A 26550-nucleotide genomic window follows, 5' to 3' on the forward strand; every position below is an offset into this window, starting at 1 on the left:
ATGGTTAATGATTAATATTTAATTGTCACTCTGGCTGGAAAAGTGTAGTTGGTGCTAATGTTTGAGAATAGATTTACAGCCTAAAATGACATTATGAAGCCTCTATAAGCTTGATGAATCAAACGACAATAACTCTGTTGACAGTTATTTAATAATATTGTCAGTTATCTTTCATTTTGTCCACAAATGAGAGGGGCAGGGCTCTTAAACTGGCTGTCAAAAGGTTCTTCCCGTTTCCACTCCTCACACCACCTGGTGCAGCTTTTATCTGAAACACAGAGGCTGGCCAACTTCCGGATGGGATCATGTTGGGTGTGTTTCCATTGGGATCAAGATGGATGCATTTTGGAAGCCTGAACAAAGGAATTATCTGAATGGCATGAGCTCTTATGGAGAACGAATCAGATATCTGTACAGTAAGATGTGGTGTGTAGGTGAGTGGGGAGACTTGACTTATGGACTGGGTTGGGAGGCATTTGTTTAATGGATCTGTAGTATAGTGTTACTAGAGAGTCATGCTCAGAGAAACTGAAGGTTGTAGATAAACTTTGCATTCTCCCTTTGAACTCTTGAGTTATTCAGCAGAGTAGGCTTCCTGTTCAAAGTCCTTGGAATTTAAAGTATCACTTGTATTACTAGTATTTCACTATATTTAGCACAAACTGAAACTTTGGATAGAAGATCAAGAATATTTTAGTATTCCTTAGTTAGAAGGTAGGTTTTGTAGTACTACTACTATGCATACAACTGCAGTAATAAATATTTTCACAGTGGAAAACTGTGGAAGATGTTGTGCATCTCCATACATGTTTGATTTCTGATTTCTTGGAACATTCAGTAATGTATAGCAGCTGCTACAATAAAATTAAATGTATCTCAGTGCTTTGGTACACCTGTTTTGTGATGGGGGAGGGACCATAGCTATGTCTCGAAAGGCAAACAGTGAATTGCAGCAACATGTCTAGTGAAATAAAAAATGCAGCTCTTGAAATTGTGTGGAGTTACAGTAAATGCCATCTGCATTGAGGCTGTTTGGTTAAAAGCAGAAGCTTATCGTGTTATCTCGCACTTTGAGTGAGTAACTGCAGTAGATATAAAACTGTCATTATGATCTGCTTAAAGCAGTAGTGTCTTTATAGTGAGATTTCAAAGCAGTAATCTCACTATGAATGTCAGGTTTTGTCTAAGATGTGTTTGTACAGAGGGACAGTGAAAGCAATTCCTTGTCACACGTAGATAAATCATAGCAATCTATGTATTGTCAGATATCAATTCATTATCTTTTTGTTAATTCTATAATTTTCTATTTTCATTTATTTTAATTATGCATGATAATTATTAATTCCTTATTTGCTTTATATGCTTCAACCAATTTTATACTAAGAGAGCGCAGTACTCCGCCAAGGTTGTTCATTCCCCAATATGGCATTGTCAGAAATGCAGCTTTTTTCCCCCAGAAATGCAGCATTTGTTTATTAGTTATTGATGATCAGAAATCATGGCACTATGGAATGTGGCCATTTAATATAGATGTACCTACAAACAAAATGACCTGGCGCTGAGCACAGGCATGTGTACGTTATGTACGGATACAGAATCGCATAACCTAAATATGTAGCAGGTGGCGGGAATTGATGGGACTCAAAAACACCCCCACAATTTAGTTAACTGTTCCTTGTATAATGTCAAATGGATAAATCCCGATATGTCCACAGCAATGGATTTGTAGTAGGATCGCAATCATGTGTTTGTCAGCAGGCAGCTGATGGAGCATTAACTTGTTGTCATAGTTACAGTGCTGCTATCTCGCAATGATACAGAAATCTTAAACAAATCCATGGATCCAGATAATAAGCCACATCACTGCCAAAATCTAATGAGGTGGTCCTTGTCTCATTTCTGACCTTCCCAGAAAATTTCATCCAAATCCGTTTTTGAGTAATGTTTCACGCAGATGGAATAACAGATGGACAGACAAAAGTATGCCGATCATCACATAACATATTTACTCCGCCGCATTCTTTGGCAGAATAAATATATTAACTGGTAAGCCAGAAGACGAGAGACATGCAGTTGGCATGCCAGAAAATGTATTGTAGAGGTGCTGTAGTGCCTGGGTTTACCACCAGATGGAGCCTTTAGCTGTTTATTGAGATGGAGTCACAGGTGTGTTTGTTGATCTCCTGTCAGAGTTACATAAAACAAGCGCATCTCCTTGCTGTTTAACTGTTAAATGTTGCAGTTGGAAGAAGGAGTCCAGCAGGTGTCTGGTTTAGTTTGCTAACTGAGGCTCATGCAAATGCTAAGTAGGATTTCCAAATGCTAACACAAGCAAGGAACCGATGTGTCTGCCAGCTGAGAGCAGCTGAAACTATTAACACTGCTCTCAATGTAATCAGTTTATTTTTCAAACAGTACGTGTCAGTGGTTAAAAACCTTGTTAATCATTAAATTAAAAAAAAAAAGTCTATTTCAGATCATTGATTGTTAACATGTCTAACTTTTAGTGAAGGAAACAGTATAAATGAAATGATTAAATCCTTAAAGAAAAACTGTTTATACTGATATTGGTTGCATATAGGATATCTATAATGACACTGTGAGAAAACATGTTTCTTTTCTTATTTCTTTATTAATTATAACATCTCTTCATAGCTTATAGCTTCTCAGATGCACACTGCACCTGTTGGGTGGGGTTGCACTCTGGCGCCATCAAGTGGCTGCAATACTTAGCTTTCTTATATAGTGTTAGAGCAGTGTGGAGTGTGGATGACGGTGTTTTCCTTTCTACATCAAATTGGTCCGTTACTGGAGACTCCGCTGTCTCTGTGGCTAAAAATACAACCATGAGTCAGAATCAGTCACAGTTGCCACTTAAACACATGGTGCTGTATATTGATGGTCGTTGTCTTAGAAACATCTCTCAAGTTCCCCTTTTTGTTCCAGTTTTACATAGTTGTTTGCAAAGTGTTGTGAGGCAATCCAAGGACATGTTGTAATGATGGATTTATAGATCACAATGAAATGACTAAGCTTTGGTTGTTGATCAAGATTGAAGATAAATTGTTTATTGGATCATATGTTTAATGCACAACAATGTGCTATATGTGATTTTATTAAGAGTGGTAGCAATTATTTGCATGTTACTGTGACATAAACTGAGCCTCTTTTGTGCCATTCACTTTTATTTAAATCAACAATCAGCAACGTTTTGCTCTATTGTGTTGTTGATAGTTGATATAGACTGGGTTTGGTTTAGAGCTGAAACATTTGGTTGAATCAGTTGTTATTTTATTGACAATGACTTATTTATGCCATGAAATCCTAATATTACAGTTATAGTTAATCAGTTGTTCACTTCTCAGGATTTACTGCTTTTCTATATCCAGTATAAAAATAATTCTACACTTTTGGGTTGAAGTTGCACCAAAAGAACAAAGAAATTGATTTAGATGAATCAAGATTTGAAATAAGATTTTCTTGCAGCGTCAGTTCAATTTAGCCTTTCAAACCTTAAAAGTGGTGTATAGAATCTTTTTTCTTGTTGTTGAAGCTTAACAGCAGTAAGCAAACAGCAGAGCAATATTAGCTTCTTCACAGTTTTATTCACTGAAGTGTGAAGACAACAAAGGAAGATGTATACTGTATGTAGATCTTCAGATTAAAGCTTTAACAAAAGTCATCTGTCATTAAGTACCATTCATACAGCCCTGAATGTTTGCTGTTTTACATTTGATTTAGGTGCTTTATTTTGCTAACCACTTAAAAAGAACTTTGCCCTGAATGTATTCTTATTTTAACCTGCAGAGGGAGACACATACTGTTTTAAATGTTATGTGCCAGTGGGACCACAGCTCTCTCAGCTATTTCTCCATCATCCTGTTGCATTTGCAGTTATCCAAATTAAACATTAGTAACTGCCACAACCCCAGATGTGGGGCTTTCCACCGAGGCCTCCTAAGCTCAGCTCTGAGCTATTTTAAAACTCAGCTGCCATGTTTAAATCCAAAGCCTTGTTGAGTCTAAGTTAAATTGGGTTTGCAGCTTCATTGTGAGATCTAATTTTGACATCATCATCTAAAGTCTGCTGTCAGGCTGGAGATTTATGTTGGTGATTAGTGGACAGTGTGTCATGGAACAGCTATGACAAACATTTCTGTGATTAGAGACCGTTATGTCTGAGCCAGGTTTTTAACTTCTCTCATGTCACGAACTGAGCATTCTATTAAAACATCATAGATCAGTTAAGCTATCTACGTGTATCTGAATAGGGGATTTGAGTTAAAACATCCTAAAAGTGTCAAAATGGATAATATACACTTACTTGTAGTTTTGATTTTGCAGTTTTTCCTGTTACATAACAGAATTAGAAATACATTGCATTTTACCTGATGTATTAACCCTCAAGCGACCAAGCTGTTTTAGCGACTAAAATGACCGACTGGGGTCATTTATGACCCCACTATATTTTACACTGGAATGTCTACTTTAGTGCCTCTTTTTGTGCTTTCTTACCTATTCCACTCCACTGCATTTTAAGATGGATATTCTAAAATAACCTTCTTTTATTATTCATGGATTTTAATCATTTTTGACTCTGAGCTAAAGTAAAACCATATGAACAATATGATGCATTGTAAGAACGCAATAACATTTATTTAGACACGCTTTGTCTGCTACTTCTTTTAAAACTTTATTCCTTTTGTTTCCTCAATAATGAATCAAAAGTACATAAAAACAAAATCTACACAAACATCTTGTCTGTATGTGTGCAATGTAACATGCAGAGAGGTATTTAGATTAGGGGCGGCTGTGGCTCAGGTGGCAGAGCCGTTCGTCCAATGCAAGACACTTTACCCAGCTTCCCTCCAGTGCTGCCACTTACACTGGTTTATGAATGTGTATGCTGTGTAATGTTGGTGGTGGTCAGAGGGGTTGTAGGAGTGGATTGGCAGCCAGTCAGTCTGCCCCAGGGCAGCTGTGGCTAAAAATGTAGGTCTACCAGCTATAGTGCACTGCAAAACACTGAAATATAGCGATTAGAGGTAGAAATCAATAAATAAAACTAAGGCCTACAATAGTGGAAAAACCTATACATCTTTCTGGGGTCATAAGTGACCCCAGACAAGTTTCCATTATCCTTGTCACACCAGTTGGCCGATCTCTACAAAAAACTATGAGCAGCTGTAGGACAAGTAGATTGACAAATTCGTGGTAGGAAACATTTTTCAGATAAAAGATATAAAAACGGCAAATATAATTATATGGCTGGGGTCATAAATGACCCCACTCAGTCGCTTGAGGGTTAAACACATGTAACGGCCAATTTAACACAATTATATTTAATCGTGTAGCCTCAATGCTCTCATTGTCTTTGCTTGAATCAAAAACAAGCTGCACTAACAGTATATTTCCAAGAGTATCCATTTGTGTTTTAGTTTTATAACTGATTTTCTTTGGAGTGATTCGCCCAAATTGCTTTTAAAAAGCTTACTGTTAAATTTGGTGTTTTCCTTTACCTTTCCTTTGCTTCTTTATGAATCCTGACCTTCAGAAACACAGCCATGCTGTCAAGGATCCATCTAAACGTTGCATGTCGTTGGTGACTTTAGATGCTAAACACAGCAGAAATCTGAACCAACACGTGCATTGATTCAGGGGGCAGCTAGCTTGTCCTCTTCCTCCCATTTAACCCTCCACTCGTCTTCATTCTTACTGAACAACTAATGTGGTAATCCGAGGTGTGTTATCAACATTCCTGTCCATAAGGTGCAGTGTCCATATATTGCTTTACACTTTAACCTGAAGAGACCTGGGGGTTAAAGCGAGATAAATGGAAGATGTAGAAGAGATGTGGAAGAGGAAATCTAATCTGAGAGACCAAATCCTTTCTGCAGCTTTTTTGTCCTCTTTGGTGGAAGGTGTGGTCTGCCCTCCCTCTATCTAAACCCTTGTATTTGCTCTGCAATTCAGCACTTTCAAAAACCATAATGACACATTCTTAGAATTCTTTTGTCCTCTAATTTGCTCACTTCGTCGGTCCCCGGTGTTTAAATATGAGTTGCACCACTCTTAAGTGACTGCAAGCTTAACCATGTGTTTGTCAGTATCCATTAGAAACACATAAACAGCTATATGGGTTGCATAATGTTCTGCTCTGCTTCATGCAGATGTTTTAACTAAATGGATAAAAACTGGAGTTGAAGCTAATTTTGAAGTTTACCTTTTGTTGCTGCCAGATACATACTCTCAGTCTTTCCTGCAGCTTTACTGTAGTTGCAGGAAGAAGACGGTTGTTGGAAATCATTATAGATGGGACTGGTTTGGGAAAAACATTGATTTCTTTCTGGAACAAACCATAAAAAGAGAGTCTTTGGGAATTGTTGGTTTTAGGACCACAAGCACTCATTGGATGGAACGTCCCAAACCATGACGTTGGCCATCATATTTGTTTATTGAAATCATAAGACAGAGGAACTCGTCACACATTTATGTCATGTGACAGGTGTGTAGGAGGGAGAAGAGCGTAACATTTTCAAATGGACTCCTGCACACTGTCTCACTTGCAAAAGTTAATTTATTGACAATGTTTCAATGCTAAACCTTCATCAGGCCAATGGTTTGTGACAAAGAGAAGCCACAGCATGAGGGAAATGTGGTTTTAGACTTACAGCCACTCCCTATTTCAGATGGCTTCTCTCTGTCATAAACCATTTGCCAGATGAAGGTCGAACACCAAAATGTCGCAAATAAATGTGTTTTTACGAGTTCGGCAGCATGCAGGAGTTTGTTTGGAACTTTAATGGTAATTACACCAAATCAGCATTCCTATGAATGAGCCATGCTCTCAATGCATTTAGGCCTAGTAGTGCTTTGGGCTAAATGCACACACAATAGTGTTGTCATGCAGGAATGTGCAGGTGTATGTTTATGTTTGTGTGCTAGCTTTTGCTAGTTAGCACTAGACACAAAGTAGAGCTGAGGATTATGGGAATGCAAATAGTTTTGGAGGCACTGTTTTCATAGATGTAGAATTTCACCTAGTATTAGAGGGAACATGAATGTCTAAAACTCATTTCATTGCAATCCATCCAATAGTTGCTGGGACATATTACAATAAAAACCTAACATTTTGATGTCTAGCATGGCAAGTCATTTGTGTTCATGTCTGACAAACTTTGAATGTCTGTGCAATTCTTTCTCTGGCAATCCATCATAGCCTGTGAGCTCAAACTTCGCTTAACTCAAACTTTCTTCCAAATAGAACTGGTAGCCATTGAGCACAGGTATATGGTGGGGTTTTAAGCTATCACCCGTTGTATGTAACAGCTAGGCGTGAACTAACCATGACGTCACCCGTTGGTTTCAACGCTGAGAAAATGAAGCCCGGATTTTGCTACTTCCTGGTCGCCGTTTTGGATATTTTGGAGCCAGTGACGTAAAAAGCGTCATCAAACAGGCTGGACCGGAGCGCAACTAGGGGCAAGATTGGCTGAAGACTCTCTTATCCCACCCACATTTTACCGCAGAGGCTTCTGTTGCTGTCTATCAAGTATAGCCACGCCCCCTGGCTCCGCCAACTTTAACGATTTATTTAAAATTCAGTAATGATTTATTTTAACATCGGCCACCTGATCTCTCATTTTGACCATGAAAACTAACGGGAAAAAAATCCTGCGCTATAGAAAATCAGTCTATCAAATTTTATTTTTTCCAAAAATGAATTGGGGTCTATGGAACAAAAGCTTTTTGGAGCCAACCCTAGCAGACGGCGTGATATTGCAAGTTTTTGACACTTCCGGGTGGGCTTCAGTTTTGGAGCCAGATGGCTACGTCCACTTTATATACAGTCTATGGTAACAGCACTACTGAATGCAGTCTATTATATCAGTCAGAATGTCTGCTGAATAATGCAAGAGCGCTGTGGGAAGAGGAAGGCCAACATCCCTGTAACTTCCATTTAACCTCTAAGTTGTCATTTAGAGAAAAAAAAAACTTTTTCTCCATATTTCTGCCACGCTCTCTCTGCTCTTCTAAAAAGCCTGAGTGTTCCATCTGGTTTTGATGAAGCCAGATGAGGGAGCAGAGTAATAAGCATGTTGAGACCTTAATGATATGTCTCCTTTTGGGAGAAAAGATCTCATGACTAAGATGTTCCACTTTCTGCACCATCGCCTGTTCCCATTTGACTCCCCTGCTAGTGTTTCCCTTGAGGTTTAGAAATCCAGCTAAAGGCTCAGTTATTGCCTGTGCATCTCAGATAACCCAGAAAAGCATATTTTTCTATCTTACATTAGCAAAAGAAAGGTATTTTTTTTCTCTTCCTATTCATTAAAGCCTAATATTTACCAACTATTTCTACGATATTACAGTTTGTAAAGTCTCTGGCTATGTTTCCTCTTTCGGATTTAATTGCGTGCCCACATACCACACCTTAATTCCCTAGCTTGCCTAGACATTGTATGGAATTACAAAGGTGTGTCTCCAGATTTGCTAATGTGGCTCCAGATGAGTCAACACATAGCACCCACACACTCACACTGACACATTAAGTGCCTTCATGTTCGCACAGGTCATGCTGGATGCCCTTCACTGTGGAAGAAAAAGTACTTTTAGATGCCTCATGCAGTGATATCAGGCAGGGTGGGGAAACTGGGAGATATACCCACCCAGAAGGGCAGGATTTAGCAGACAGAGGACACGCCCTGACCTCCAGCTTCGTTGTCAACATATACTACACTGACTGTATAGGGGAACAATATAGAGAAGCTTTGCAAAAGTAAGCCCAAAAGTCTTTTGATAAGCTGAATAAGTCCGAGACTTTTAACTCAGGACTCTATGTGCTGGAATGCATCTTTAAAGTGAGAGTAGGTTGCTTCTGGAATAACACAATCTTCTAGACACATCCTTCTAGATTTTACTGCTTCGGCAAAAGACAAACTCAAGGAAAAACCAACATCTTAGTTGGATCACCATGTGCTGCCACGACAGCTTCAGTGCACCTTGGAATCAATTTTACTAGGGGACCTGGAAGGATGAAACATTATTCTTTGAAAACATTTCCCTCCTTGGATGTTTTTGTGATGGTGGCAGAAAGTGCTGTTTAACATGATGCTCGGCTAAGTTCAGATCTGGTGACTAGGAGGCTCATAGTGTATCAGTGACCCCAGGATGGACTCATTATCTTCTAGGATCAGACAATCAAGATAGAAATGTTTCGTCATAGAATAAAGGTCTTCACATAGACCACCTTTGTAATCTTTTACACAGGCAATCCCTCTCTAAGTGGACTCAAACCATGTTGGCAAAACACCCCCCACAGCATCCTACACTGGATCACCTCAGTGTAAGACTCAGTGGTTCAAGACAGTATTTAATCTGACAACCTGACTGTAGATCTTCGCTGTTTGAGCTGCTATTAAACTGTATTTACATTCTTTTCTAATAATTGATCCCTTGTAGCCAGAGGTGCTCCTGTTTTACAAAAAGTACATAGGATGGCTTTAACAGAAGTCTGGTTGATGAAAATGTCAAAATTTAAGACACCCCTATCCTTTATTTCTTTTTCTATGGTTTAGTTTTGCACAGGAAAAAAATAATACACAACATGTATTTAACCCAAGTTGTTATCCTTGAAGTCTAACCAGAATGTTCCAAAAAGAAAACAGAAAGTAATATTCTTATAAACGCAACATCTGCTTTAGTAGATGTGATGCCTGTCCTTGTCGGACAAAACTGTCCACCATTTTGGAAGTGATGCAATTTTTGCTCTCTAATTAGGCTGGATTAAACACTAAAGAGCAGAAAATGTGAAGTTAGACTGAGAAATGATCGTAGCTGTGTCTGAGCAGTTAAAGAGATTAGTTCTAGAGCCAGCAACCATTTTCAATCCTCTAAAGGTTTTGATCAAAAGTGTGAATGAAACACAAACATGTGTTTTTTCCTGTCACATGCTTGATACCCTCTAAATTAAGTGTGAATAATTCCTTAAAATTGTCAGTCAAATGAGAATTAATTTCTCACTATAGCACAAAGACACTAAGTCATACGCTGTTATACCACGCAGTAAATCTGAGGTGTTCGGGGTGTGGTCATGCATCACTGTCTGTCCTCCACTGCAGCCCTTCCTAGAACTATCTGACCCCCCTTGCTTCCCTTTTTCAGCACAGTGAGTAACTCCTAATGTGAAATGCCTGAGGAATGCTGTGAATGATTGACCAGAGGTGTGTGTGTGTGTGTGTGTGTGTGTGTGTGTGTGTGTGTGTGTGTGTGTGTGTGTGTGTTCTTGTACTTGCTACATTGTGAGAACCATTTTCTGCATTTAACTATCAAAGTGAGGACATTTTTACAAAGTGAGTACATTTTGGCCGGTCCTCACTTTGAAACAGCCATGTTTGAGGGTGAAGACTTGTTTTTAGAGAACAGGTATGAATTGAGGTTTGGTTAGGGTTAGGGTAAGGATTAAGTTTAGGCAATCAGTTGTGATGGTTAAGGTTAGGGTAAGGCTCCAGGAAATGCATTACGCCTATGGATGTCCTCACTAAGATAGAAGTACAAACATGTGTGTGTGTGTGTGTGTGTGTGTGTGTGTGTGTGTGTGTGTGTGTGTGTGTGTGTGTGTGTGACAAAACTTTATTTACCTTGTAAGGTTCGTGTTGGATATCTTTTTGACACACTTTGTAATATGTCCATTTAAATAAAATAAAAAAATTGAGGGCAATATAAAGTTGATAAAGTCGTCAGCACCAACTTTTATGACTTTCCACTGTGTCCTGTGCCTTAGCTTCCATGTGTGTGTTTTCTTGCGCAAGTGATTACCTGATACACACACATGCAGGCGGCCACACCTCGTCCATGCACGCCTCTCCTCCTACTTCTTTTTTTCGTCACGCTGCAAGAGGAAGGGGTGTGTTCAGAGCCCTACCCACCATGTCCTCCACACACTAGCGCCACTAAATACACAGTTGCACATCACACACCAGGACAGGCCCAGACTTCATAGCCCACAGGCACCCTTTGCTCTGACAGGGATAGAGTGAGCAGTAGAAAAAGGAAAAGGCAGAAAGAAAAAAAAAAACACAGGGAGGAAAAAGAAGGGCAGAGACGAATCCAATAAGGGAGTGAAGAGGTTAAGAGAGGAAAGTAAGGCAGAGAAATCATAGGTTTTGCGAAGTGCTGAGTGGATTGTGGCCACAGGACTGCAGTGCTCTGGGACAGACCGAGGGGCCTGGAGGGACTGGTAGAAACGAGAAAAGCAGAAGTTCCTATCAAGGGGGAAAACCACAAAGGATATTTTATCATTAGGATTAATTATTGGTGCGCCGACAAACGGTGACAATGGCCTCTCCACGGCAGAGGTACAGGAATTTCTCCACTGACAGTATGGGCAGAGAGAGGATGCCCTCAGACGAAGGCTATTACCAAGGGATGCTGAAGGCTATGGACGGCAGGAAAGGTACCAGTATGATGGCAGTCAATGTAAATTTGCTTAATTGCAAGCCTTGATCTTGATTTGCTTGTTCCCATGTGTGTGAGAAGCTGCCAGGCGAGAATTAAGTGTTTTTCCATGAAGAGTTGAAGGTAATGTTTAAATTAATTTCATAACTGAACGAGGTTCAGGGTGCAAACTTTTGTCTACAGGAGCTTGAAGGGGTTTGTGCTGATGCTTAATTGGTTAGCTTGTTGTATAGTGCATGATTTTGAATGTTAATAATCCAATCTGTCATAAAGGGAGATGGTGGTATTTCATTTTGCTGGGGTTTTATTGTTGTCATGCACCATGTGTGGGATTTTATTCCTCATATGCTGACAGAAATGCAGTCATCATTGCTGGACTGTACTGTCCAGTATTTTTCCCACTGAGTGACTTTAAAGAGGAAACTCCCCTTTTCTAATGCATCACTAGCAATCTCTCTTCGTATTGGTCAGCAAAGCCCATTCACAACTTTAGTTGTGTTGCTTGTATGTGTTTTGGGGTGAGTGAGTCAATGTAGCTGCGGTTTGTTTGTCTTCAGTTGCAGGCAGAATGAATGATGCGTTACATTTTTCCACTTCTTTTTATTCAGAAGTTCCCCTGTCTTCCTGTGAATTTTTTTTAGAAGAGTTATATTTACAAGTCTGAAAAAGAAATCTGTTATCAATTCACATTTTTCAGCAAAAGCCAGAAGTCTTTATCACATTTTACCAACACACTCTGATTCTTTTATTTTGATTGTGTATTTACTTTAACAACACTGGTACATGTCTTAACAGTGCTGACTAGTGCATGTCCTTTACTGAGGTCAAACTAACAATGCAGCACTGTTACATGAAAAAGTCCTGCAGTAAAAATCACCTAAAGCTGTAGTAAAAACATCTAGGAAGTATCAAAATAAAAGCATACATTGTGCATCATCATGTTTAAGATGGAGCAAAATTTTAGTAGAAATAGAACTGAGAAGAAAAGCAGCATTATATTTTGAATATTTAGTTTTTTATAATCTTAATCTGAAAAGTACAAGTAACTATAAATGTCAAAAAAATAAATGCAGTGGAGTTAATTTTTTCCTCTGAAATGTAGCAGAGTGTTAAGAAGCAGCATCCAGTGGAAACAATCATGTAAACCACAGTTATACAAATATTTCAAAACTGTACATGAATACAGTACTTGGGTAAATCTACTTAGTTACAGTCCTTTCTATGACTACTGCTGACTTTTGTGCTGTTCTGGATCATAAAGTCCACACCTCACTGCAGCCTGTTTATGTCTGCTGACATGTGATACCTGGAGTTCACTCAGTCTCTATTCACTCCCATTCTACCATTTACTGAAAATGGCAACCAACAGGTCAAAGTGCAACTCTTTTGGGAAAATCCTTTTGCCAACAGCATTCTTTTGTAAACATCTTCATTTTTTGAGCCTCTGTGTGTCACCGATCATTAGGTTTCCACTCTGGTTGAAGTTTTACCCTCTTGTCAGGAAATAGAACCACAGAGGTCAAATTGTAAAGCTTAGTCCCCAATGGTTTGAATGAAAAATGAGGAGCCTAAGACTGTGTCTGTATATGGTTTCCATGGCAACATGGTTCCACAACACCATTTGCAGAAGTCGTTGCCGACTCCTCCTCAGAAAGCAAATGTAGCCCCCGGGTGCCTACTTTCTGTTAGCGTTGAATCACGCCCCGTTGCTTTTCATTGCTGGGTGTGTCTCTGTATGTAGAAAGATTACGCCCTTAAAAGTGATAAGACTGAGGACTTTGTATTGTATCCATAAGACTTTCTGCCATAAAGTGAATGGAATTGCTGTGAGTCAGTGAAAGTTGCTCTGTGAAGACATCAAATGGTGTCCAGTGAAATTCCTGCAGTTCCGATTGGTTGTATTCACTTATCGTATTCAGTCATCGTGAGAAATTAAAACGGTTCAATACACCACAGCTTCTACATCACCAGGGATCTGCAGACAGACAGATCCATCCTCTGTGTTCATAACAAACCTTACAGTGACACACCTTGTGAGTTTTTGCCCAAACTCCACAACACTAGGTTGGAACATGCAGGTTTGTTGTCTTAGTGGGTGTATTCCATGTCTGGTCCTTGTTCGTTCTTGTTGGAAAATCTCTCTCATAGTTATGCCATGTCTTGTGGTAATTGAGCAGAGTATCTTCACGCCTCAGGAACATCTCACCTTTTATAATCAAATCCTCTCATTTTCGCACAGCTGGCAGAGTCAGACATGATCTTGCCAACAGAACATTTTCTACACAATAGGGACTCATCTACCGACAGTGAATGTGCTGTGATGTGGCCTGACTCAGATGCAGGCGTACAGAGGAGTGCGAGCAGTGTTTTTCCACCCAGTGATAAATTCTGTTTGTCCCACAGAAATGAAACACGTCTAGTGTCTTGGAGATTTCCTCTTTTTTTCACTTTAATGTCAAATAAATGGAACTCCAATCTGCTTATGCTGTATGAATTCATCAGTCATACACCTGTTGCAGCTCCTGTTATTGAGTGTTTCTATTTTTTCCTCCTCCATCATGTGCGATATTTAACTGTGGTGTCTGTGTTGCAGATGAACGAGATCGAGTACAGAAAAAGACCTTCACAAAATGGGTGAACAAGCACTTGATAAAGGTAAAAACCCGCTCCTGACTTTCACTTTTTCTGTTCTTGTGACTAAAGGCACATTTTTTCTATACACACATGCACCAATCCATATTCAAGATACATTTGGATGAAAAGTAAATGAAACGTTCCCTGAATGTTCACTTTGTTTCCATTTTGAATTTTTTTTTGTATTTTTTTACACAACCACATTAGATGGATATCAAGGGGTAAATGTCCCCTCAGGGTTAAACTGTACAAGTGGCAAACACCAGATGCTTTCTGAGTGAGTCATTGCCCTGGTTTTACTTTAATTGCAGGATACTGTGTCAAGTGTTAAATAAATGTGTCAATTCAGATTTGACAGGTTTTTGATTTCCACCTGAAGAATTGTGTCCACATACACAATACCATTGCACAGTTTTTGGCTTTGTTTGTATTTGCATTGGAAGGAATGGTGATATAAAGGACAACTTTTGTACTTTTTCCCCACACTTAAGACAAAAATGTCATTAGATTTGCTGTAGTTTTTAACATATTATGTCAATGGAGTACACCAAACAAGCTGCAGCAATGAAATTTCAAAGCAAAGAATTCAATGTCTAACATTCAGGTTCCCAGAATGCAGTTTTTTAACATTGTGGATTGTTTTGAGGCACTCACCATCCATCGCTCACCTGTTCCTTGTCACCAGAAATTATTACCATCATCCCACCCCCCACTTGCATCAACAAACACTAGCCAGTGAGTTATTGTTTCACACTCATTGTACTGCGATGGGGAGGCTCACCAGAAGTCCAGTCTGTCATCAGCCTGTGCAAACCATCCATCAGCACTCATCCACTCTCACATACCTCCCTCTCTGTTCTTAAACTACAGACTGAAAGCCCTCCAGTGCATCACCCATCTAGGGAGGTAAACAGGGGAGTCGAGTCAAACAGACCCAACTCACTACGAGGGAAAAATTAGCTCCTGTAATACAATCTCCCTCCCCCAGAGCAGTAAAAATATTCCTCTTTGTGCCACTTTTCTTCTCGGAAACTCCCGCTGGCACCAATACCTTTACAGCCTTATGACATTGAGTGCTTCCATATTATTTGTATATTCACTTGACATTGGCCCATTCATTTTTTTTTAAAGAAATGGAACATGAGGGCAAAAAATAAGCACAAAGAAGTGCCAACGTATTCTGCTGCCACTGTATGGGAATGTACTGCAGTTACTCCTGCTTGTTCCTCTTTAGTGTTCACTGGGAATATTAGAGGGTGAGTCACACACATCTGGACTCACTTAGCGGCCTCTGAAAAGGCAAGTTCTGGCTTTGGCACTGGAGACCGTGATCGCCAGCGGTAGCACATGTGCTGCGCAGACTGCTGGATCTGAACTACAAGGCATGCATTGATGCACAGAGAGCTGCATAAGAATTCACATCAATATTATGGTTAAAATTGTTCCAGACCATCATTCACTTGAAAAGCTGTTACTCCTCTGAATAGGGCTTTTCCAAATACAATTTCTCTGTATTGCTTTTTTTGTGCAAAGAGGGTTTTCAATCAGTGCCTGAAAATATTATTATTACACTACCAGTCAAAAGTTTGCACACATCTTCTCATTCAATTGCTTTTATTTAATTAATTTATACATTGTGGATTAGTACTGAAGACATCAGAACTATAAAATAATACATATGGAATTATGTTGTAAACAAAACAGTCTTAAACTTCAGTATTAATCTTCAATGTAGAAAATAATACAAATAAATACAAAGCATTGAATGAGAAGGTGTGTTCAAACTTTTGACTGGTAGTGTATATCAATATTCTTCCAGAAAATGCTTTTAAGCCTAGCAGCAAATGGAAGGAACATCATTGCCACCTATAGTCAGCAGTACAGAATCTTATCTGAAGGAAGAAACACTTGTTTGGCAGGAAAAGTGTTAACTCTGTGGCTGAATGTGATCAAGTTATCCTGGTGTTAAACTGATTAAATGGCTAAATGGTTGGTTTGACGGGGCCAGACTGTGGGGTGGGTGAAGCCATGAAGAGCTGTAAAGGGCCACTGAGTGTTGTCTCCCACTTAGTAAATCTCTTTATGTTAACAGAGTGGAGTTTCAGACCAGTTGCGAAACGCATTTTCTTGCAGATTTCTGAAAAGTGTTTCAGTAGATTTGAAAGTTGTGTGTGACTGATAATAAGAAAATGGAGGAAACTGTAGCTAGGAGGAACTGCACAAGATAAGGCATGTTAGGCATGTCGTTTTCAGACACCAGACAAGCGGAGGGGCGAGGATGATGTGCTAATGATTTTCACCTTGAAAAGTTCACAGTGCAGCTTTTTTTGACCCTAAGAGAGTAATTTGTAGAGCAACACCTACCTTTCAGCAGCAGTTGATCACGTGGAGCACAACCACAGCCTCTTTAGTGCAAAGTAATTGAGCGGTGGCAATAGATTGCTCTTCAACATGCACTAAGGAGGTTAAGAGATTCAAAGCGAAGAGCTTCCTGAAAGTCACCAAACTCCTCACTTGAAAAGCTAGAAATTAACAGTCATTTTTCATGTGGCTCATCAGTGATGTGATGTTTTAGTCAACTACAGGAAATTTTTATATTTTCCATGAAAACTCACACTTTTATTCATGTGCTAACATAACTGCACAAGGGTTTTCTAATCATCAATGAGCCCTTCAACACCATTAAGCTAACACAATTCAACATTAGAACACAGGAGTGATGGTTGCTGGAAATGTTCCTCTGTGTCCCTGTGTAGATGTTCCATGAAAAATCAGCCGTTTACAGCTGGAATAGTGACATTAGCAATGCCTAGGCTGTATTTCTGATTCATTAAATGTTATCTTCATTGAAAAAAAGTTTTTCTTTCAAAAATAAGAGCATTTCTAAATGACCCCAAACTTTTGAATGGTAGTGTATGTGAATGGGTGCTAATATGACAGAAGCTGCCTATCTTTGCAACTCGTTAAACAGACATTTCTTCAATAATAGTCCACTGCAGTGGTGCAAACTTCAGCACGTTATATTCGATAAAGTAGTTGAGTTTAGAATGTAAACAGTGAACCCTGGTGGTCACACTCGGGTGCCTTCACTAAATTTAGCTCCGTATTCGCTTCATCTTCCCTCTGCAGGCAGGGAGGAGTATATCAAAGGTTGGCTAAATTGCACAGTGCTCAAATCCTTGCCAAGATAAACCAGTGACTGTTGTAACTTGCAAAGGAAAATTTACTTTCATTCCATTTTAGGGCAGAGGCCTCCTTTTCCCACATAGTCAAACACACCCAACTGAGTGATTAATTTGCTGTTTCTTGTCATGGAGCTACAAAAAAAGTTTAATTATTAAGTATTTCATCTTTGTGTATCATAAACCATCATTTTAGCCATCACTTTCTATCCTCATTTCATGTCCATTTCCCTTCCTATCCTGTCTGTGCTCTCTGTTTTCTATCCTGTCCTTCTTTCTCCATTATTCATCCATGTCTTCCATCTATCATTCCATCATCTTCCATCCCTCTTCATCCAGCACTGGAAGGGAGAGGTAGGTGTGATGTGTGTCTGGTCAGTGTCTGATTGCATGTCCAACCTTCTCCTCCTGTCTAGTCTTGTGTTTTCACCATCACAAAATCTTTCACTCACTTCTGGACACAATTGCACCACACCTCTGCAACAACAAAAAAAAAAAATCTGAAAGATCCAAGACACGGCACTGTCTTTTAGTCAATTTTATATTCACCATTGCACCTTTTTTTTTACCTTAATAACTCTCCTCACCTGTCAAAATTGACAGCTACTGCTCGGAGCAGGAGTGAAGTTTGGCTGCTCACGGCTATGCATTCCTGATCTGTGTAGAACTGCAAGTTCAGAGAATGCTTGAAGCACTGTTAAAAAATTATATAAGAGAAAATAGTTTTAACCCAAACTTTAACACCACTGCTTTTGATTTGCTATCTTGTTAGAGATAAACTGGTTAATATTGCAAAGTCACAAACTGCACCACATATTGAATAAAGTAGTCAGGCTTATTCAGGCTTGCAGCTTGAATCCTGGTGACATATCTTCTGTTTTCCTTTCCTCCTGGCAGGCGCAGCGTCGTGTGTCAGACCTGTATGAAGATCTTCGAGATGGACATAACCTGATCTCGTTGCTGGAGGTCCTCTCTGGGGAAACACTGGTGAGTTGATATATGATTTGTTTTGTCCGAGTAGCAAATGTGACCGAGCTCTACATCTTTTCACCCTCAAATTTGAAACCCAATCCTAACAAATTATACAAGGATTACTTACCTCAAGTGAACCAGGAAACGTGATTCCTGTGGCAACATATTGAGATTTATCTCAGCCAAGATGCCAGTCAAAGACTCAACCTGAGCTGAACTTTGCTAAACAAAGACCTGTTAACTCCCTCTGGTGGCTCAATCCATTTCCTCTATCTCACTGGCCATCTTTTGAATTACTTCTCTCTGTTTAACTTTCCCTGAACTGAAAGCTCGCACTTCAAATATAATGTCAGCGAACTCTTGCTGGCTTCCATGGCTCAGATGTGTGCAGATGCTTGTCTGCTGCTTCTGCTGCTGTAGTTCATTGCTCTGCTGCAGCTCTGCTCATCTTCTGAATGCCTCCACAGCCTTAACACATTGACGCCACTTTGGCCTGTGCGTTTGTTTGTGAACTGTACTCCTGTCTGATCCACAGTTCTTCTTTTGTATTCTTCTCCCTCCCTGTCCTTCACCTCCTGTTTGCTGTCCTTTAACTCTCCTCTGTGTGCTGGTCTTTGCCCTCTGGCCTTCACCTCCTCTCCTTTGCACTGCTCTTGCTGGGGCTAGCCGAGGGAGAGAGACGTGGTCAGGAGCGCTCGGTTGGTGAGTGGGTTTGTAACGTACACTAGGCCATCCTGTTGTGCTTTCTTTTTTTTTTAAATGATTCACCTGCACTTTCCCAGTGATTTTGCTGTGCATGGGACCTCCAGTCATCCTGATTTATCTTCTTGAGTTTTTTGTTTCTCTCATTGACAGGCTTGCTTTAACCATGTAGCTGCTGAATTTGTTTGTGAGCCTTTTTCTTTGGTTCATCATGACTTTTCTGCTATTGTAAATTGTGTATTATTTTGATTGACATTTAAATAATTAGACCTGATTGTTATGCAGTGTAAGCTGATCTTACTTTGTTGTCAGATTACTTAAAGGGGAACTTCGGTTTTTTTCAACCTGGGGTCTGTTTTCACATGTCATTTCATACATGTGAGTGATGGAGAAATGAATTTTTGACATAGCTCCAGTATTTAGCCAGAGCTCGCGCGATTTCGCGAGCTATCGTGCGATTTCAGAACGAGATTTGCTTTCTAGCGTCCTGAGATTTGGATACAGACCACAACAAAGAGCGATCGCCAGGTAATGTGGAGGTTTTCGTTCACTTCTCATCTCGAGTATGTTGTGGGACACTCCTTGAGACTATCCGAGCCAGTCAGTGTGGGGAAAAAAGCACGTTAGGGCGGACTTTGACGCAGGGGGGCAAGTTGCCCCATACTTTTCGCTAGCTGAGATGCTAGCTGAGATGCTAGCTGAGCTGCGAAGCTGCCTGCCTGGCTAAATACTGGAGTTATGTCGAAAATTCATTTCTCCATCACTCACATCTATGAAATGACATATGAAAACAGACCCCAGGTTGAAAAACACCGAAGTTCTCCTTTAAATTAAATAAAACCATATGTGGCTTAGTCAATGCAGATTTCCTGTGGCTCTTCCCATTATTTTATCTTTTTTTTCTGTGTGGGATTGTGGTGAAAAACAGAATTGAATGGAAAAAATTAGGAGCATTTGGAATCAGGACGACACTGTATTCTATTGGAAATATTTACATACTAATGAGTTTTACCAGTCATCCCACATTTCTTCTTTGTCATAAATCTTCTTCCTTTTGATGCTTTAGCCTTTTGTCATTAATTTCTTAATTTTTTTTTTTGAACGCTGTCCTCCTTCCCCCTCCTACACCTAAAGGATCATCTCCGACTGTGGTAGCAGAACCATGTCCACAATGTAACCCAACACCTCTTTTTCTCCTCTTTGTCTTCCTTAGCCCAGAGAGAAAGGCCGCATGAGATTCCACAAACTGCAAAATGTACAGATAGCACTGGACTTCCTCCGGCACCGGCAGGTAGGATGCAGAAAATGCTACCTTGAATCTCAAAAATATGTGAAAATACATTGTCATCTATGTATGCAGATGATGCCGTGATGATTAGAATATTATGATTGCTTTGTTTTCTTAGGTCAAACTGGTCAACATCAGAAATGATGACATCGCAGATGGGAACCCCAAGCTAACGCTGGGGTTAATATGGACCATCATCCTCCACTTCCAGGTCTCCTCCTCAGTCAGTGTTGTGTTCCATTATTTTATCGCTCTCTACCTCTGTCTCTGGGATCTGCACCTCTTAGCTGCCATTTCCCATCTCCTTGGAGGCGATCCGAATGGATTCTGGACTCTTCATTTTCTAATTAAAACACATTTCACTCTAACCAAATTCTTAGAAGTAATCTTATAACACACTAACGCTGCAGTCAAGTATGTAGTGTTCTGTAGCTAATTTCAACTAAAGAAACAAAACACCATCAGGGTGTGTTGTATGAGTCAGACTGTCCCCTCCCCCAGGGGGAGGGTGTGTCAGGTGATGGCAACCACATCCCATACACACTTTTTTTGTTGTTGTTGCTTTTCCTGTGTTTGTGACAAGCTGCCAGTCAGAAATCCCTGGAGATCAGCTTAATAGTCACGGCCTCCCCCTCACCCATATAAAAAAAAGTTGCAAAAAAAAATGAAGTGAAGTATGGGAATCAAAGGCAAAACTGGTGTGGTTTGTTGAGATGATTGGATAAAGATGCCATTGTGCCCTGTAGATACACACCGTTCCCTCAGTCTTTATACTTTCACACAATAGAGGAAAATAAGACACCTGGGCTGTGGTTGCTGGTGAGTCATAAAGGCTCACCATCAAAGGGAAAGGAGTAAAATTTTTATCTTATCATGCAATGTAGTGCTACATCCCACAGGCTGACTGTCTTAAAATAGTTAATTTGCCCCAAGAAAAGACAGAAAAAATCTGTAAATTTATTTTTTTTCCTCTAAACATTTTGCATTTTGGAATTTAGTTTCTTTTTGTAATCTTAGCAGGTTTCCAAGACAGAGCTGCGATAAGATGACAATTTGAGTGCAGGACACAATTAGACAATCACTTATACAAACTCTTTGCCTGCTATGACTCATCTTTTCTGTCCCCAAATTCCCCAAACGAAAAGTTATCCGTTTACTGTAGTCACAGTGGTGTTTCCCCAGACTACACCAAGCAGAAATCCTGCTGCATCCTGTGAAACAACTCTCCAACCTACTGACTCGAATAAACATAAAATATGTTAATGATGCAATGATCAAGATGTTAAATCAAGAAATGATTATCATGTTGATCTGAGACTAATGGTGTTTTTTTATAATTCCTTTAAAATTAACTCTTGTCTTGTCGAACAATTCCATTTAAATTGCATCTTTTGGTTTCCACTAATGGCTAATTTTTTTTCCACATTTCTTCAACATATTTTGTCTACAACATATGTGACTTGCAGTGTGTTAACATTCTATCTGTATATATATATATATATATATATATATTGTCTCAGATCTCAGATATTCAGATCAATGGCCAGTCAGAAGACATGACGGCCAAGGAGAAGCTGCTGCTCTGGTCCCAGAGGATGACGGACGGCTACCAGGGCATCCGCTGTGACAACTTTACCACCAGCTGGAGGGACGGCAAACTCTTCAATGCTGTCATACACAAGCACTAGTGAGTGTGGTCAATTTATTTAATATCTATAATATGAAATTACAAGTTATACAAGTCAAGCCTTCTGCACAAAACTGCACCACTGTCTTTTTTATGTACTGTAGTTATAGCATTTGCCTTATTTAATGCCCTCAAAGCCAAAATAAAACTATAATAATGATATAATAGATACTGTCCAGAGGTTGCGAGGCTTTCTCGTTGCTTTTTTCAGCGTCTTGTCATAGTACACCATCATCTATGAGCTGAATTCAATACTGAGTGCACTGGAGCAGCAGTGAGACATTGGAATGCTTTCAAAATATCAAATTACACTTCATAATGCCAGTTTAAACCTGCTCTGTAATTGAATCCTACTCGCTGTACTGACAGTATGCGTCTACTCCTTAAATAATTTTAGACATTATAACCATGACGTGGCTGTTTTTGGGTATTATGGTTGATTTATTTTAATGGAAAGAAAGTTAGCAGTGTCTGTAGCTTTACCGCTGTACAGCCTCCATATACATATACAGCCATGGCCATAAGTTTGGACGCAGCATGACTTACTATGTCTGTTTTGATGTCTATGACAGAACATAACTAATATTTTTTGACAGCACCAGTTTAATTAGTCAACAAATCAACAAGGGATATAATACTGTCAATAAATTCCAAAAATTGGAACAACTTTGTTCCCAAAACATAATATTAGAAGGAAATAACAAAAAAAATGCAGTACTTTCACAACCGAATTTGGTAAGAATAACAAAATGACACCAAACTCTTTTGATGTTTTTTTTTACATATGGAACTTAATATAGTTCTCAGGAGTTGTGTACTGTATTGTAAGTGACAATTTTGTGGTATTTTCTAAGATTCACAAGCGTCATGGTACTTGTGTCCAAACTTATGGCCATGGCTGTATAGTTGTGCTAACATAATAAAAACTGAAATAGCAAAGCGTTTTTTTGGCACGCTCAAAGATGTAATAGTTTTGCCATGTTCTACTTTTAAAATGCTTTCTTTTCGCTCATTTTCTGCTTTCTGGACCTGACAGTACTCATGCTGCATTAACAAAATATGTATTTATGTGTCTCTGGGAACATTTCAAGCCTTCAGGCTGGGAATACCACTGGTAGGTGTTGGCTATGGGTAATTCTGCACCTCCTTTGCCATTGTGCTAAGATGATAATTCCTCTATTAAATGTAATTAGCTTATTAAAGTGTATGGAACCGACTATTAAAAAGTTAAATCTGGAGCCTTTGCTGTTAAAACCCTAAATATGCTAATTCCTCCAAAGCTGTTGTATGTCTTTACAGTAGAATTAGCGATAAGAGGTGCTTTGTGTGTTTAGCATCCTGAGAAATGAATGTGATCGCATTTCTCAGGAGGATATGTCAATACAATTTCGAGATTCATTCAAGGAGTAAACAGTATAAAAGCGGCATTAGATGAGAGAAATGTTTGGTGAGGTGTTTTTCTTTGGATCTATTATGATTTGAAAGAAATAGATGCCTGTAGGGGCAAGTTTCCTTAATTTGAAACGTGTACCAGCAGCTTTTTTTTCTTTCTTTTTTTTTTAAGTCTCCTGAGGCTGGCTTTCTGCTGCCTTTCATAAAGGTCAGGGGTGTGGTGTGTGGGTGTAACTGTAGTGCTATGTGGCTGCTACATGAAAAGTGTGGTGTTACTTCAGACTGAGGCACAACTCAGGGCAATCTAGTGCAGAATACGCGCTCATCCAGAGAATTTAGGATTCTCTACGGTTGATGTGCATGGGAGAAGGCTTATGTTGTGGATTTGTAAGGCCACGGCCTAACCTTCATGTTGAAAAGCTTGATTAAGGAGCACTGACTTGGCTGTACCACTAGGAGGCTTTTTAATCTCAGAAATCCTGTGGAAGGATCAAGAGAATCTTCACAAGATGCTGGGTGTCCTGATGATGATGGCAAGATGGATTTACCTGCACTAATTAAGTCTTCCAAAGATTTTTTGGAATAAGTAACTGGACCTAATCTTTTTATTCGCTACTGGACAAGGACCCACCTGCAGATGTTGACATGCTCAGTATAAGGAAGAAGTCTAAGCAGAAGAAGAGAAGCCTGGGCTTCATTGGAAGTGGACTAGGTTCTCTTAGCGATGTGGACGACAGGGTGGTCTTGGTGTGTGATGATATCCCGTCTGAAGGATCCTCCTGGGACTCAGGGCGAGGTTCTAATAGCTCAGGGGCTCGCTCCAGCGGCGATGAACTGGGCCATGGATGGAGGTCCCACAGCTTTCACGGAAGAGAGAGCCAGGGTCCCCAGAGGCCAACGAAGCAGTTCTCTGTCCGGAAAATCCGTCATGTGGAGTCTTCTCCTGTTTATGGACAAGATGCAGTCCGTTTCACTCAACGCACCAGAGAGCTGTATGAATCTACACATGCTGTATTTGTGTACTAAATGTCACAACCAGTGCTGCAGGGATATTAACTGCACTTGAATTTAGAAATGCATTCAAAACTGCTGTCAGTTATGATGTTATGAATGAATGTTGTGCAAAAAGTCTGCGTGACAGATGAGATGAGGCTCTGATGCATTCAGTCATCCTGTTTTTGAACTTTTGTGTCTTCTGGGAGTCAAGCTGTGTGTGTCAGCTTTGATTACGGTAGCTGCTCTGTAAATTACATTCCACCTATGGATTCTCAGACATCTGCCAGAAAAAGTCAAACACCCAGAGGACAAAAAGGCAGGTGCTCATACAGCTTAATCAGAAAGTGAACAGGTGGGCTTGTTATGGCATTTAGCCATTGGCAGAAGGTCTTAGGAAGTATTATTGCCAATATAAGGTATTTTGGTGATACCATTTAGGCAAACAGGCCCTCATTAGTTCTGCAAACGTGTGACATTTAGTGCTCAATTCTGTTAATTTGACTGACATTTGTGTTCATTAAAGTCTCATGATACTATATACCAGACACACTAGAAATGACAATTCTGAACATCTGAAGATTTTTTTCTTCCTCTCAACAAGACTGTGTTGTTGCATTTTGGTCTTCCTCAGCCCCAGACTCATCGATATGAGCAAAGTGTACCGACAGACCAACATGGAGAACCTAGAACACGCCTTCAGTGTGGCCGAGAGAGACCTGGGAGTGACACGCCTCCTGGACCCTGAAGGTAAAACTGGACAAAATCAGTATAAATATTTTTTATTACTGATAATTTTTTATTTAGCATTTTTTGAATGTTGTGCTGCAATATGTCTATTGACTGTTGAATGAAATAAAAATTGTTACGTTGTCCTTTCAGACGTGGATGTCCCACATCCTGATGAGAAATCCATCATCACTTACGTGTCATCCTTGTATGATGTCATGCCTCGTGCTGAAGCCCCCGTCAGATCTAACGTAAGAAGAACTGGGGGAAAACTGCAGTAAATGTGCCTCTGGGTAACACCAATGTTTGCTCAAATGTCATCTGATGGAATGCTTGATCAGATTTTTTCAAAACTGAACAAACTTGTGACTCTGCTTATAAAATTTACTTTCTCACTGTTTTTTTTTCACTCTTGTCCAATGCGATCAGTAGCACAAAGTAAAATGGAAGTCTTGTGAAACCAAGTATCACAGGAAATGAGCAACCTCTGGTCAAGACAGAGAGAAGAGCTCAAATGTGTATTGTTAGCCATTCCCTCTTCTTCAAGGACTTGCTAATTCCATTTAAAGGCCTAATCTTAAAGATGACCCCTGTAAAAGTGAATATTGGCTGCATTTAAACAATTTTCTTCCTTATATTAGTCCTAATAGACATGGAGGCAGCTGCACACTCACATATTGTAAAAAAAAAAAAACTAGAAAAGTATGCTGCTTTCTGTCTGTCTCCTACTATTGTCGTCCTTCTCTTACTTTCCCCTCCATCAGTGCACACGTCAACATTCCTTTTTTTACTCTCTCCCTATTTGTCCATACACACAAGACCTGGATTGTTGCTACCTTATTGAGTTCAGGGTGGTGAGCAAGCGAAAATGGAGACACAGGAGAAGAAGAGCCCTCCTGTTTGTTGTTGTTAAATTCACTGCTCTCCTTTCTGCTGTGTTTGGCTGCAGGACCTAGAGCTGCGCTGGCAGGAGTACTATGAGCTGGTGACTGTTCTGCTCCAGTGGATGCGCCACCATGTCATGATCTTCGAAGAGAGGAAGTTCCCCGCCAGCTATGAGGAGATAGAGGTGAGCTGATTTTACAGTGACATGCTGTTATATGTGCCTTTAGGCCAGGGATTATGTTTGGGTGTGTTCGCAGTTCAACAAGAACACAGAAAAACGTTTCCATTAATACTTTCTAAGAAAAAGACCAATTGAAACAGTTCAAGTATAAAAATGTGAAGAGGTTTATGCAGCCACCAGATGTTGGATTATTCCTTAGATGCTTCAGTGATTGGACCCTACACTCTTCTGTACGTGGGTCAAAAATGACTCGTACAAGAATCAATGTGTTTTTTGCCTTTTTTTTTGGTCATTTTGGTTAAAAATAATCATTTATATTATTGTTTGTATTATATTTTTATCCACAAAAGAATGATTTCATGTTTAAAATATGTTTGTTTTTCACTTTATAGCAGACTTTGAAATTTTTTAAGATTGAAAAAAGAAGAATATTATACAAAACAGCCAT

General features: G+C 39.7%; 1 protein-coding gene across 17 annotated transcripts in view; it reads left to right on the forward strand.

Annotated features, from left to right (window-relative positions):
* Positions 1 to 26550, forward strand: part of plecb (plectin b) — a 214155-nt gene that overhangs the window by 138340 nt on the left and 49265 nt on the right. For 12 of the 17 annotated variants that reach the window (XR_007945569.1, XM_051957222.1, XM_051957223.1 and 9 more), the window contains 9 exons: positions 14051 to 14112; positions 18171 to 18260; positions 18912 to 18947; positions 20161 to 20238; positions 20354 to 20458; positions 21756 to 21922; positions 24942 to 25057; positions 25190 to 25287; positions 25986 to 26105. Coding sequence is in view for 16 of the 17 variants with exons in the window: in XM_051957222.1 (XP_051813182.1) it covers positions 14051 to 14112; positions 18171 to 18260; positions 18912 to 18947; positions 20161 to 20238; positions 20354 to 20458; positions 21756 to 21922; positions 24942 to 25057; positions 25190 to 25287; positions 25986 to 26105 (872 nt within the window). In the remaining variant the exon portion in view is untranslated. The remainder of the gene's footprint in view (positions 1 to 14050; positions 14113 to 18170; positions 18261 to 18911; positions 18948 to 20160; positions 20239 to 20353; positions 20459 to 21755; positions 21923 to 24941; positions 25058 to 25189; positions 25288 to 25985; positions 26106 to 26550) is intronic. The other 5 variants (XM_051957225.1, XM_051957230.1, XM_051957219.1 and 2 more) reach the window with 3 other exon arrangements.

Source organism: Acanthochromis polyacanthus, chromosome 12 (assembly GCF_021347895.1).
Source record: "Acanthochromis polyacanthus isolate Apoly-LR-REF ecotype Palm Island chromosome 12, KAUST_Apoly_ChrSc, whole genome shotgun sequence".
NCBI lineage: Eukaryota > Metazoa > Chordata > Actinopteri > Pomacentridae > Acanthochromis > Acanthochromis polyacanthus.